The 16,147-nt window shown below is 36.0% G+C and overlaps 1 protein-coding gene across 2 annotated transcripts in view; it reads right to left on the bottom strand.

The window, feature by feature from the left end:
* LOC145686362 (alpha-2-macroglobulin receptor-associated protein) overlaps positions 1-14,609 on the bottom strand; it is a 102,242-nt gene extending 87,633 nt beyond the window's left edge. The window contains exons 1-2 of one of the 2 annotated variants that reach the window (XM_081759623.1): positions 14,314-14,609; positions 8,825-8,966 (exon numbers count right to left, since the gene is read on the bottom strand). In XM_081759623.1, the coding sequence (XP_081615749.1) occupies positions 8,825-8,966; positions 14,314-14,496 (325 nt within the window). In that variant the 5' untranslated portion in view covers positions 14,497-14,609. The remainder of the gene's footprint in view (positions 1-8,824; positions 8,967-14,313) is intronic. The other variant, XM_081759622.1, reaches the window with a different exon arrangement.
* Positions 14,610-16,147: the final 1,538 nt, after the last annotated feature.

Here is a 16,147-nt window from a genome sequence, read left to right as displayed (position 1 = left end):
TCTACTTTGAATGTAGGTTCTTAGTCAACAAGTCAATTTAGAACAATTTAATTAGTTCTAAACTGATTACTTTTTCTTTATCTCCTTCCATATTATAGTAGATCAATAAGAATTCGAACATCAACACACATTCAGAACTATGATTAATATAAAATTTATTGCAAAATGCGAAAAGTCACACTTTGATGTCGTGCATTATAGAAGTGAGCGGAAGTTTAAATTGAAGATTTACATCTCCTACCCATGACAGATTTTAATCCAATCAACAGAAGTAATCCTTAAGTATTCAAGGATTTTTTTTTGTTGTTTTGTGAAGGAGGACGAAAGTTACCCTAAAACTTTTTTTTTTTTTTTTTAATTTTCACCCCATTGCTCCTGACCAATGTCAACCCCATACAATAGGCACCACTGGGAAGCCTGAAAGAAAGTATACGCGATCCTCTTTCAAAATGCAGTTAATTCATCCTCTTGTAACTGACTGACTTATACCCCAAACAATGTGTCCCATTGGAGTTAATATTAAACTCGCTTTTTATGGTAGGATGGATTCGCAATTCTGCCTCTGACTTTCAAGCCTAAACTTATTAATGCGTCAAACAAAATACGCTATGAAAGCTTTGATTCTAATTGAGAATAACGTGTATAATATAAAGTAATACTAAAATATTCAAGCCACTACTCAAAAGCAATCAAGGGTCTGTATCCTTCAATATGAATTAAAAGTTTTTTTAAACATTTACTTTGCCAAAGCTCTTGATCAACATCCAATGTATCAAAACAGCTACCCGCTTCATTTTGATTTAATTTCATTTATAAAGGAAAACTTGATGGTTTGAGTACAAAACCTGCAGCCAGAACTGCAGGGCAAAATCTTGCAAGGTGAAATCTCGCCATAGCAATTTCTTCACTATAGGATGTTCAAGATATCGCTGTATGTATATATAATAAAAATAACATATACAGTAAAACCACCACTAACAGGAACCTCCCAATAACGGATACTTCCAATAATATGGACAGATTTTTTTTCTGTAAAAAATACGTATTTATTTCCGGATAGAATCCTCTATTTCACGGACACAGTGATATGGACAAGGACAATCTTTCTTTCTTTCTTTTGTTCTCTCTCAACATTTTAGTAATCTCTTCATTACGAACGAAAACTTCTCTTAATTCAAACGTTTAGTACAGAAAACACTTTCTGCAATTTTAAAATAAATCTGAATGTAGTGCAGTAAAGAGAAAACTCTTTCCTCACAAAATGTCTTTGTCATAAGTGAATTATCTGGTGAACCACCATACAGAACAATTGCAAGCTGAACTTGAAATTCTCTTCTCTGAACACAATAAATTTTCAGTATTTAACAATACTGTTGCATGGTCTTATAGCCTGATTTTCATTTGAATTTTGCATACCTTTCAGCAGCGAAGCTATATGAAACGTAGACCTACAGCATAACGTAATATCGGGATTACGAGCCCCGACGGGAAACGAACCCGGATTTCCCGTGCCAAAGGCGCATACGCTGACTTAAAGAAACTGGGTCACACACAAGCATCTGCTTATGTGAGCATTTATCTCAAACATATATATATATATATATATATATATATATATATATATATATATATATATATATATATATATATATATATATATATATATATATATATAGAATTAATGTTGTGAGTTACACTGCCTGGAACCGGAAGATGGGACTTCTGGAAATCCCAAACCCTATCATCCTTGGAATACCGGGTATGTTTAACAGTACAGAAAATCGAGAACTCTGATTTCCTTTAAACAGAGCTGAAGAATACGCAAATAAAGGAAATTTGGATGTATTCAATTCTTAATGAATATTTTTTCTTTCCTCCTTTTCTTTCCTTCGGTATTTTGTAAAAATATTTTATATTATTATGTTATTCTATGATTCAGTTACACTCTCAATGAAAATGACTATGTTTGTGACCTTACTCTTGAACCACGGGACCGATCTAGATCCAAGTTTCAACATAAGGAGATTCGGGCATGGGATGATTTTTATAATTTTACTTTGACGGTGCAACTTAGGAAAGGGAGAGGGAGGAGATATATAAAAATTATCGAAAGTAACCGATATTAGTGTCGAATCCATAGTTTTCGGGGTCGCTGTGATGAACAGTGACATATCCGATGCCGTTTAAATTCAAATTCAGCCCCGCAACTTGGGGGAGGGGGATACAAATGATCGAAAATGACCAATATTAGTGCCGAATCAATAGTTTTCGGGGTCGCTGAGAAAAACAGTCCGATGCTGTTTAAATCTAAATTCAGTCTTGCAACTTGGGAGAGGGGAGATATCCCTTACATAAGGTAATTTCGCGTTACGATACACACATCCGCGAAATGTATTCTATGTGACCGTAAACACGCATTAGTGAAATAGCAGCTCTCTACGAAAACGTTAACCTGTGCCGACTTGACGACAAATTCATGAAATGGCGTTTTCACATTATAATATAATTTAGAATTTCCAACCATGATAACTGAAAAACTAAAAGAGACAGAGAAACGAAACTTTGCACGAAGCAACTAGAGAAAGGGAGATATCTGTTCGTGTATTGACAAACAGCACAGGATGAACAGTGTTGCCAACCCAAGCCAGTTTTTGTAAATGGAATGACCTACAGTGAATATCGTCATTGGAACCAGTAACGAAAATAAAGACAAAAGAGATTGTAAAGGCAGATCAGTGTTGCAAACTTTTCGAGCAATAACGTGTAATATGTGTTGGTGTACACAGGGAGTGAGGTACTAACGTTTTGTACACCATAAATCAGATATTGACAAGAATTGTTGGAGTTGACTCTTAGTCTAGAAGCATCCGCTGAACAGTGTTGCCATTAACAGAAGGGAGAAATTGAGTTTGGAAGATATACAATAACTCGGAAGAGGTCACTAGTGCTGTGTGGTTTAAAACCTATAATGCAAGGCAGAAGAGCATGAGGAGTAGCCGTGGTTAGGTGAGATTGATAACTTACGTACTGACAGATATATTCGGTATCTTGTTAAAGCAGAGAACTAAGGTTTGTACAAGATGGCAACGCTGCAGAGCAGCGGCTTTTTTACTCTTGATTTCATAATGGTTTTCAGCGTCCTTAAAAGCCCACGAGTACATAAACCCATGCAAATTGAACGCTGTTTTCATATTTTAACCAGGTTGTTGGGATTCCAACACGCTGTGCAGCGTTGCCACCTTTTAGAAACCTTATTTGTCAGCTTTTAGAAGATATCGTATATCTCGGTCAGTAATCGATCTCACATAACCACGGCTCTACTCCTCATGCTCTACCGCCTTGCATTATAGGTTTTAAACCATACAGCACTAGTGACCTTTTCCGAGTTATTGTATCTCTTCCAAACTCAATTTCTCCCTTCTGTTGATGGCAACATTGTTCAGCGGATGCTTCTAGACTTAGCGTCAACGCCAACAATTCTTGTCAATATCTGATTTAAGGTGTACGAAACGTTAGTACCTCACTCCCTGTTTGCGCCAACACATATTACACGTTATTGCTCGAAAAGTTTGCAAACTGATCTGCCCTTACAATCTCTTTTGTCTTTATTTTCATTGTTGATTCCAATGATGATATTCAATTTAGGTCATTCCATTTACAAAAACAACTTCGTCTTGGGTTAGCAACACTGTTCATCCGGTGCTGTTTGTCAATACACAAACAGATGTCGCCTTTTTTCTAGCTGCTTCGTGCAAAGTTTCGTTTCTCCGTTATCACGGTTGGAAATTCTAAATTATATTATAATGTGAAAACGCCATTTCATGAATTTGTCGTCAAGTCGGCACGGATTAACGTTCTCGTAGAGAGCTGCTATTTCACTAATGCGTGTTTATGGTCACATAGAACACATTTGGGGGTGTGCGTATCGCAACACGAAATTACCCAAAATAAGGGACATCCTAATATATATATAAAACTTCTCAAGTCTATCTTATCACTTGATCTATCTCCCAGCAACTATAATCTCTTCCCAGGGCTTAAGAATGGTACGCAATTTCAATACTTAAATGACATAGTAACACATGATAAGACATGGGAAAGACTATGAAAACCTTTCTTTGAAAATGGTCTGCAAAGTTTAGTTTCACGCCAGGAGACTGTTGAAAAACTACAATATAGACGAAGCTCATGACATTAAAATATCTGAAACTAAATTCAAATTGCAAAATTTCTTATAGATAATATTGGATAACTAGCCTTTTTCAAAAGTAAAGCCTTTAAATGTGAGAATCCGTATCTATACCACTACTTTTATTTATGTTAATGTTGCCAAGTTGACAATTAAATTTTATAATTTTGATGAGTAACAAACTACGATGATAAAATATTTTATCAGCGATTTTTGCAAAATTTGATCATGTCATGATATGTTTTAAGTTACCAGTGTCTATATTTAATGTAGGTTATTGGTAGAAATAAGAACGATTCATCGAAGACTTTTTAGTTTAACGTCCCATGTTTATGAACCAAGGACAAAGGAGACGGTGATGATGAGATAGATGATAATGGTGGAATGACGACAATGGAACAAGACGGGAAAATCCTAAGAAACCACACACACATAGTGTTTGTCCACCAAAGACCACTTGGAGGGAACTGAGATTGAATTTCAATCTGTGTTTTCCAACAGTGCAAAATTTTCACTTATTTGGTTTGCTGTCAAATAAATCCTTCGGCAAATCGGAAATTGTGTTTTCACTGTTTCTGGAGTCCTTATATGTTTTCTAATCCTAGATTTATATTCCTTTTTGTTATTCTTATATTTCTGTTCTACACTTCTAGACTATCCAAGAGATCCCCCAATCATTCAGTTATATATAAAGCACACAGTTTTCACTACTACGAGAGGACTCTCGTACTGTATCTGAATAGTTAATACAGTTAGCACGCTGAATTTTGCTTTCTAGTGATTCCGAGTTTACTTTCTAGTGAGAAAGTCCAGTTTCTTTTTGGGACACAAAATATTTATTTATTTATTTATACATTACTGTAAATGTATTTAAGAACACACCTTCAAACAAAATTCACACCACAAGGTGTATGTGTCTGTGCTCTTAGTTTGGAAGTCCCAGCACACCCGCCACCGTAGTGTGTAGGCTGATTATAATATCTAGTCTGACAAAACCGGGGAGCGCCTCGACAGTTTGCATTTAAGAACACACAATTTAACTGGCAGGAAGGCAATCGCCCGTGTAATTATAGCCATCGCACTGCAATCGCCCGTGTAATCATAGCCATCGCACTGTCTCTATCAGCGCAAGAACGCTAAACAATCAGTTTTAGGAGGCAGATTTACGTCACCACGTTCCTGTCGCAGGAGCTTTACTGACACCTGTCTGTCGTTCAGAATACAGGAGAGGTAGAAGGGGCGAAGCGAATGAAGGATGGTGATACTTAGCAATCAGAGTAATTTTAGTTTTCAATATTGTGACGGCCATATGCATGTCCATAGACGAGTAGGTGAAAGGGAAAAATCCACTACACAGGATCCATATTCACCATTATAGTACTGGGATGCAAAAGAAGGAATAAGTTACGTGTTCCACTCGCCTCTTGTCTTCATTCAGAGGTGTTTAGCTAGTGAGTAGTACATTAGTGACATCACCAACCCTGTCCGATCTTACCTAGATATTGCGGATTACCATCCTCCAGCAAAACCGTGCGTCCCCATACAGTAAGAGCAACTTAGAGAGCTCTACTTAGTACAGTTCCTCTAGCCTGCTAGGTCTTCGAATCTAAGGCCTATCAAACACGTGTAGGACATATAGCAGGCAACACAAGGTAGGTGTATCCCCGACAGACATTCAACATCTGTACAAGCGGCTACCTGCCCGATTACCTGTTCTGTAGATGCTCGGAATGGTTACACATACAAGCTATCAAGGTGGGTCAAGTAGGTTTTCTGCACATTCCCGTGTAACATATTCGAGCTGGAATGAACGTCATGTTCCCATCACTAACATTCATCACTTATTCCTGTGTAAGAATTTTGAATTAGATCCGTGAATTCCTATTGGATGTCTTTAAATGCGTTTCCATCAGTGCAGAGCATAATGGTAGATTATAAATAAAAAAAGCAATTACTGTTTCACTGAACTCGACAGCTACACCATAGTGATAGACAATTTAACTAGCATAAAACAAATAAGTTCTCTTTCCTTCTTCGAAAAGCTATTAACAGCTCTTTATTCGCATTGCTAAGTCAAAGACATTCTTTCTACCTAAAATACCTAATTTTAGATTATTCTTGTTAACTATGAGTTTCCTAACAACTAACAGAACACAGAACTATAAGTAAATCCGTATGTTCACGAATGACTTGACACATGTTTTGCAACCATCAACAGGAAATAAGTGTCGTTAATAAAGAATTTCTCTACCGCAACGTACACATTAAAAAATAATTAATGCTATAAGTTGGATTCCAGATGACCACTATACTACACTTACTCTTAGCCGATGCTATTTTGCCATGAGTCATTATTTTGGACGCTGTTCGTCGCAATACACCTTGGATATTCTTGCACCATCTAACAGTGCATCAATAATTTAGCCTCTTGGGAACTCAGAAAGGTCTCCTATTTTGCATCACAACTGTCTGCCCGCTTCAACACACGCCTCCGTCCTACCCCGCCTGATATATTACAATCACCTAAAACCTCACAAACAACGGCCACATGCTGTATGTATTCTCAGTGTTACCACCTCGCATATTACGTGTTGCAAACTAAAGATATGTTTCCATTCTTTTGTTAACCATCTATATATGTAAAAGCAGTAACAGGGTTCCCACTCTCTTCCCCCCAAAATTTCCAGGACAAATCGCCAATTTTCCAGGACTTCGACACAGGAAGGTATAACAGGATTGCAACTGTAGGTTCAAAACTCACAACAGTGAAATGAAGCTTATGCAGTGAATATTAATACAAGTACAGTATTCATACACAATAATTAAATACACAAAGCGAAGCGTAATTGTTTTTTTTTTCTCTCTCTCTCTCTTTCTCTCCCAATTCCCCTTATACCCACCCGATTCACCCACATCCAACACATGTATTTTCATTCTTTCTATATGACTTTTTAATTGTGCACTGAATAAATTTACAAACAACAAAAATTTATTTTTTGTACATGACATCTTCATTGCGTGACAGTGTGACCTAGAGAAAAAAAAAATATTACAAGATTTTCAACTGGCATGGGGTTGTGTGATTACCTCATCTATAGACATAATCTCCTTTTCTTTCTCTGCAGCTGCTGTACATTTTCATCTATCTCTTTTCTCTTGCTCTGCACTTGACTTCTCTTTCAACAACTTAACCAACTCAGAAAAACTTAAGCAAGGAATTTATTTTCACCTAGATATGACCTTGTCACAAAGAGCATTCATAAATTTTACTGAAGAGTAAGTATTGTTGCGAAAATAGACTGATTGTGGAGAATTGATACTGGTACAAAGCACAGTTTCTGGAGGATAGTGCTCGTGAAGACAGCATCCAAGAAAGGGTTAACAGACTAGTGGATGAAAGAAGAAGAGAGAAGTTCTCCCAGCCAACTACTCTGTTGGGAGAAAGAGAGCCCACCAACCACCCACATATGCAGGATCATGACAAATTATTATCAGCACAAAAACAGGAATAGCAAACAAAAATAGCAATCAATTAAAATCTTCATTATAATTATGAAAAATCTGATATTCAGTGTCTGTAAATTTCAAGAACAGAAATGCATTTTCAAGGACATTTCCAGGAGAAAATTTAACATTTCCAGGTTTTCCAGGATTTCCAGGACGAGTGGGAACTCTGAATAAAGAAGTACACTAATTCGAGTTGAAAAAGTCATTTTTATATTAGCTGCGTATTTAAGGACTCTTAATTTTTAATCCCGAAGCAGAAGTCTAGACCAGTGGTTGCCAAATTTTCGCTTCCTGAATGTACAGTGGAGCCAGGGTTTCAAACTTAATTCCTTCCTAACACTGTTCGTAAACCGAAATTACTTCTTCCAATAAAATTAATGTAAATACAATTAATCAGTTCTAGCACAGAAACACAGTACTGTATTTTTACATTCTTAAGTATTTTGTGAGATATAGAATGAAAATAACATTACCCTTTTTAAAGACAAATAAATGATAGCACATTAAACAAAACAGTGTGTGCTAAAAACAAAATTAAAAAAAAAAAAATACAGCACTTTGACACATGATGTTAATGACAAACGCGAAAATGAAAAACTGGATGCGTGGAGTTGTGAGTACACGAGTGTATGCGCGTTCCTACCCTGAAATATTGTTTGCAACCTGAGGGAAAACTTGTTTGTAAACCGATTTGCTCTCGAACTAAGTGATTCGTAACCACAGGGTCCACTGTATATGTATCTGAAACCCCTTTTGTACATTATCATACGTAAGAATTCCGGATTCCAATATTCTAAAGGGTCTAATTATATAAGGTCTCTCCCACGACTTAAACGACAATGCGAATAAACATGCACATTAAAATCTGTATCATATTTAACACCCAGCATCTCACGGTGTATGTCCAAACTAGATAGTCATAATGACTAGCAGCAAATAGTCATATAAAACCTGAACTTTGGAGAAAGAACAGTTTCCTCTTTACTTCATGTTCTAACAAGAAACTAAAGACATTTTGTGAGTATCCGAAGGATCAATTAAGAAACTGTAGCTGCATCTAAAAGAAACAAAGAAGTCGTAATTTAACTAGAATAAAATAATCTCTAAACACTAAAAAATTACACTCACTTCTTAACTTCTTCCTCAATTCCGCTTCTTTCAATCCCTCTTTATCCATGCCATCTGCTTTTAACTTTTTCGACGTAAGCTCTTCTTTGTCTTGCACTTTTAGCTCACTATATAATGATTTTAGCTTTGGTTCTGTAAGTCTCTGAAAAAAAAAAAAAAAAAAATCTGTAGTTAACCGTCCAACAATTATGCTCTTTAGGCGAAAGGGAGGCAAATATAAATGAATGTAGAATGATTATGGAAAAACTAGTATACTAAGATATTGGAGAAACCCCGGGATAACTTCACGGAAATGATACTATCAATCAAAAGTTTAGAAGGTCTGGTATCGAACTAAAATATTAGAATTTTACAAAAATTCTTTAAAACACCAAGAAACGAGGGGAAAAGCCATTGTCCGAACTGGCAGATAACTGTTATTGTATAATGGAATGCTATTCACCTATTGCGCCTTATGGATTTCGCAAATATGATTATTATTTCATCTACAGGCTGTTGGTATCAACAGACTACACTTAGACACTGAAACCAGTCTTTAAGAACGTGTTCACATCTTTTCCTATAACGTCTATTTGATGTGGAATTTTCAATACACTTACGATTTTTTAGCAACGTAATTCTTTCTAAATTAGAATGCTGGCAGGTTATATTTTATCCACATGTTACGCTCTTAACCTAGAAGGCACAAGTAGAATAGATTATTCTGTTATAATGAAAGCTCTGTAGAAATTCACAATATCACACTTTAAAAAACAATACACTAATTTTCGTAACACTACAATGAAGCCATGTTTTATGTTAACAACAGTCTCACATACAAGTATGTTGACCTTAGACAAAAATAGCCCATGGAAAATCATACACCAACCAAGCCGTCCTACTTCCTCAGAGTAGCTAGAATAAGTTTATCTTCTGCTCTGACAAGTTTCTGGCGGAGTATTGAACAGAGATTAGATGAATCATTTTATGTTGCATTTGCTACAAGGGTTTCACTAAAGCTATTCTGTAAATAAAATATTTATCTTTTAATTGTTAAGAAAATACTTGAAAAAAAAAATGTTATTTTCTTGTTTTAAGTTATTTTAGGCTTTTAAAGGACAAAAAATGCAAAAATAGGCGCTAACACCTCTTTTAGGTGATTTTAGGTCGCTAAAACATTGTTTCAATAGGACTAAATTTTCATAATTCGTGAAAATCCAAAGCATTATTGCCGTACTGTGGAAGGAAAAAAATAGGCATTTACCCTAAAATCCGAAGTCTACTTATTAGAAATATCTTTCAAGAAAGAGTTATTGGTAGTATCTTATTCATTCTGAAAAATTATCTATTTGAACTTACATCACTTACTTATACGCTTGCAAAATTAAAGTTTTCATTATCAAAATTTTCAAATCATTGTTGTTTTCGTTCTCCTATTTTAAGACAAAGAAATCAAACAATGGCAACATTTTGAGATCTAATAACGGCGTTAAGTACCAACACTCATTTCCCTTTCTTTTGTCAATTCTATTATTTGACATATATTTTTTCATAAATGAGTAGTCCTGACCATATTGCCTGTTAGACTCTGTGCACAATGAAAAGAAAAACAGTCCTGTACGTTTCAAGTTGTGAATGATCATTAAATTTGCTAAAGAACATATAATCATGCACCATCTCCCCAGTTTGATGTGATCCAAGTAAACGTACAGCTTAACGTGGGACTCGAGATTGGTGCTATTCTAGTTTACAGTTACAGAAGAAATGTCTATTGTTAGCTCAAAAAGACGAATACATAAATAATCCAAATATGTGCGAATCATACCTCTGAAATCCCTAATAATGTTTAGAAAACGCAATCCAAAGTGTCCACTTCTAAGCACGTATCAGTCCATAAAGAAGCCATGATGAACTGGTTCCTAAGTCATAATCCGTAACGATAAGGCCCGCCTACACGTAATAGTGCAGCAACACGACGAATATAGTGTCTTCCCTATTCTCGTTTATGCACATACTCCCCATCGTTGAGCGCCTGCTTCCTATGCACACATTCCTGTATGGCCAGTAAAATACCTTCATCCTTAAGTGAATTAAGAATTTTATGATAAATGATTATCTGTACCGGTGCTATAGGTACCATTTTATGATAGCATAAATTTGTAAAATATGGAAAAATCTATTACTTCATTTCAAAATAGGATTGTACAATCAATCAAAATATATAGGGAAGATTACATCTCACAGATAGGCTATAATAAGGTACAAATATGAAACGTGAAATATGCTGCTTACCACGTAACACTTCACAAGGATATGATGAACTGCTACGTGAAGGTAGTGTACAAAGTGACCATAGAATTGCCGTAAAACTGTGACCACGCAAGACATGTGTTTCTTATCCCATATCAAGAGTTTCTCTACTATCGTCGTTTGTCGGTATATCGACCGTCGCTGACGCGCCTGCTTCCTAAGGACACGTCTCCCTGCTGCGCTCTTGTCTTGACTTTGTAGATAGCATTCGTGCTTGAGATAACTGCCGCAGAGGTAACAGCCATCAGTGCAGGTTCAGTAATCAGCGAGAAAACATAAGTTAAAATCTGGACTGTATGAGCTCGTGGAATGATGGATATAAAGTGAAGAGCCAATAGAGCAAATATGATAGTATTTCAAATTCCCTACGTTAGTAACTTAGGTAGGTTGCGTACGTTGCTTTAATGGAGGGAAATTTAAAGCCGAAACTAGTAAGAGGTGATCTGCATCTGAGATAAATATAGTGAAACGGGGCAAAATGTGTGATATCCCATATTATGAGGACATAAATATTAAAAGTACACATAAGAAGTTTGTATTTCATTTATTATTACGATTAAATAAGAGAAAAATACCGGGTTGTTACATATTAAATATATAATAAGGTAGAAGTGTGCTCTGTACCATATAATACTCGATAATAAAGACGTGATGAAAGGGAGTGCTATGTGAAGGCAGTGTGCAAATTAATAATGCAAAAAGCTTTGCAACACACAATCTATTAGTTTTATGCCGTATGACGTGTTTTTTTCAACAAACCTCATTTATGCGTATACCAATCATCGCTGAAGTGCCTGCTTTCTAGGGACGCACGAACTCGCTGGGACGCTCCCGGTTAGATAGTATATGTGCTTTTTAGTAGCCACCTAGCGCAAGTTCTTATGCCATAATGCTGAAAAAAAGAAAGTTCACTTTTCATGAATATAACTATTCGCACATTGAATGGTTAGCACGCAGGAAAGACTTTTTCTCATGACTATAACTTTCAATGGGGAAGGTTCTAGAACACAGGTTCCCCCATAGAGGTTAGTAGATAGGTTGGTTCATTTCTATAGCAAAGTTTAATATTTAATTCAAATAGTAATGCCAAGCGAACGAAGGGGGGTTAGAGACCCATAGGGCACGTTGTTTTCTGTTCTTCTTACAGCTAAATGGGAAGGAGGACCTGTGTTCTAGAACCCTGCCCTTTCAATGTCCTGCCAACACTATTTTGACAGGGAAATACACCCCCAAACGCTCCTGAAAAAGTTCATTTATGTAATATTTAGTAATTTCTGAACAATGCGTAATTTGCACAAGTTAACAGTTTGAGGGTACTAATTTTGCGCAGTAATACTATGTGAATGCATACGGGTTTAGGAAGGAGCAACGGAAAGATGAAAATAATATAAATTTGTGATTAATACTGAAGGCCTCAAATGAAACAGGTAACTGTAGGTAAGGTGTAATAAAGTAAGTACAGAGAAGTTCAATAGTAATACAACGTTTAAAAACAGGTTCATAGAGGTATTATCCTGTACCGCTATCTGCGGCAGTTTAACCCCGTCCTTTTTTCACTGGCCACAAACAAGTTGTTTTGTGGGCTATAGTGCAATTTATGCCGAACAACTGATTATGTAAGTGAAAGTGGCATTGGGGGAACAGAACCTGTCACCGGAACAGGTACGGAATCGGTGTTTTTGTTTCTCCTGATGAGAATGTAGTTTTGGTGTTTTAGCGGTTGATAGCACTGATGTGTCCTGTGCTGTGGATTGTTGGTTGTTAAGCCGCTGATTGGCTGTTATGTATTCCTGACTGATGATGCTCTATTTTCGAATGTTGTACGTTGAACATGTCTCGCTTCGATGTTTCGTTGTTCTGATATTGTGAAGTAAGTTTCGGTGTTCGGATATTAATTATTATTACTTTTTTTTTTTTTTTTTTGTTCTAATAAGTTTGTGGTACTTAAGTGAATTCCTATCGTTTCGCGATATTGTGTCGACTGATTAATATTGAGAATCGTAGTAAGAGTTTAGGTGGACGAGAGCTTGTTCGATAGACGCAAATTTAATGTCGGCCGAATGCGCCGTATTCAAAAGTGGATGGTAGGTGGTACGCAGTCTATCGAGAATACGTGGTTGAATTTAAATTTAACTTATCGTTGTGATAATTTGATGGTTCATTTCGCTTATTTAAGAAAGAGAAGGTTTGCTGCTGGTTGTTCCATTGTCTTGGTGAGATGTAATTTATTTTTCGTCATGCTGCACTGATTTATAATTAGTGGCGAGCGTTTTTTCTTATTTTTCCCCCTTCTTACGTTAGCTTTATAGTAGTGGTTTGATTATTTGTTGTTGTTTTAGTGTTTTTTGTTGTTGTTATATTTATTGTTGTTTTAATGGTACTTGAGCGGGCGGTTTTGGGGCGGTAGCCCCACTTAGATCTCAAAATCGATAGCCACCGTTTCACCTGAATTAATTTCTCGGAAGAGTTTAGAGTTAGATTTCAAGGATATTGCCCTTGTACGTAGCAATTGAAGAGTAAATTCTTGTTGAGTGTGGTAGATCATTTGATTAGCAGTCGTAATCCATTATCATTATCATGATATATCTTAGTTTGCGGGTGTGAAGTTAGGTTACGATTGCTTATTAGGTGGTCTGCAAGACTTGTCCAGAATTTACTTTTCGATTGCTTCGATTCATGGGATTATTTTTGGAAACTGATCTCTGAATTGTTCCGAGGAATCGGTTCAGGTGAGTCAGTTCCAATGAATGTTCGTCATAAAGTGCACTCTTACCGTTTTGTGTTTTAAAGATGGTTCGTTTTTTCTGTACTGTTTTTCTAATGGGTAACTCTTTACTTTGGGCAAGGCAGTAATATTATGTTAGTATAAATTGCCGAGCGAGCGTCAGCGAGTGAAGGCGGGTTAGAGCCCCGCAGGGCACGTTGTTTTCTCTTTCCTTCTTGGGAACTGTAACTGCAGGAACCGGTTCAGATAAATTGTATATTGCCACTGCCTTGCCTAAAGTAAAGACTTGCCTTCTAATGTCACATGTCCACACTGTATTTATGAGCAACTCTCCTACAGTCAATCTGTATGCATCCTCTGTTAAAGAACATTTTCTAAGGTAATAAGTGCATTACCCAATAAGAGTTCAGATTTGACAAATATAAGTACGCTACCATAAAGTAAGACAGCATGCTTGTACCAATCAGTTACTTACCACTTGTGCTTTAGTCCATAATAAATTCAATTTCGCCATTCGAAATGGTTTCTCTAAGTTACGAAAATTTGTCACTCCATCTTTCATTAATGGTTTATTAGCTTCTTCTGAATACTTATTTACAGCTTCAATAGTTGCTATTACACAAATTAACACAAAACCTAACGTACTCGCTCGAAACATTATTTTGGTTATTAATAATTGATTTCGCAAATCGTAACAAATATTCGAACAGTTCTACAGGCGTTTAACTTTCGAGGCAAGAATCATCGTTTTCTTCTTCTTTTGACATTATGACGCAGAAATACAACGTTCAATGATGCCAACATGAAACATTATAAAATCCCATCTTGAGAGACGGAAATTCCCATTTTGCTCTTGAATTTCCAACTTGATTCTAATTACAAAGTATGAAAAATAACACTAATAATAATAAAAACATGAAACATGAAACTATAGTCTGTCACACGTTTTCTTCAATATATGAGTAACCTACACATAAATTTCGATCTTTTACGTTTAGTCTATCAAGTAGTTGATGAGTGACAACTAGTTGAAAGAGTCAGTTGAAAATGTTGGTGAAAATAAATTCATTTTATCGTCAGAGTTAGTATTTACGTTTGTTCTCTGTGTCATATTGCAATGAGCGTAAGTAAGGACACTAGAAGAACGTTATTTTCCAGTCGTTTTGTGTAGAACGTTTTCGAAGTTGGTTGTTTCTCATTTTACATTTTACTTTTCCCCTTAATTGTATTCTTTGTACGTATTTAAAACGTACCAGAGCACAGTTTACATATGTTGGAACTTGTTTTTAGATAATCACGAGTTACTAACATGCATTTGACAAAAATTCACAATTAACGAGTCATTGGCCTACTTCCCACTGATATAGAATTTTGCTCTTGTTGATGAAAAATCCCATATTTGCTGCCAATTGCGACGAAAATTCCCTTTATCCCTTTTCGAGAAATTAATGTAAAAAAATCCACAAAATTGATTTCTTTCTATTAGTTGGCATCACTGACAAAAGATATTTAGGAATACACAAAACCTTGCCCCATATAGAAAAAAGTCTCTCAGACAAATTGACGTAAGGAGTATCAAAAACTGAATGAAAAGCCACACAATACATTAAATTAATTGAATAGATACAAGAGAAAAAAATTGTAACACAATGGAAATTGGAAATTAAAGATGCGAATAGTTATAAGAAATCATTCCATTTTTAGAAAGATAGAAAAAAAAAATCAGCACGGAATTCGGTACTGTAAACAGAACAAAATCCAAGGCTGTGTCCAAAAGGGCGAAGTGGGAGAAAACTAAGTTAAGCTCTGTATTCATTTGGTCGACGTATTCGCACGGCTAAATCGGCTCTCTGCCTTTGCGACTGAATCGAAGCGACTAGGCCGAATCAGATCGGTGGATGCGTTCAATTATTTCAACCGAAATTGAATACTGCTTGTCGACTCGCTCTCCTCGAGTCAATTCCAAATCTAAAGGCATTTCTAAAGATGTTCAAGCGGAAAGTAATTGGAACAATTTGCGGTGTTATAGCAGAAGATTTAAGGACCGAAATTAAAATAGCAGTGTCAAGGGAAGAGAAAAGAAAATGGTGTTAGAAATGGGAATTTATATTAAGAAAATAGTATTTAGAAGTATCATATACGTATACTTTGATGATAGAATTTTCAGTAGAGAATCTTTGTGTAGGTTTAATCACTTGTTGTGGTTTCTCAATAATATCTCTAAACTTGTAAACAGATAATACACTTTCCTACATTATAGAGAAACAGTCCGCTGGTGAAAGTAATATATTACACAGTCGTCTTATATA

Source organism: Thermobia domestica, chromosome 5 (assembly GCF_964235325.1).
Source record: "Thermobia domestica chromosome 5, izTheDome1.hap1.1, whole genome shotgun sequence".
Lineage (NCBI taxonomy): Eukaryota > Metazoa > Arthropoda > Insecta > Zygentoma > Lepismatidae > Thermobia > Thermobia domestica.
The sequence above is the reverse complement of the archived record's forward strand: the minus strand, read 5'-3'. Positions and strand labels throughout refer to the sequence as shown.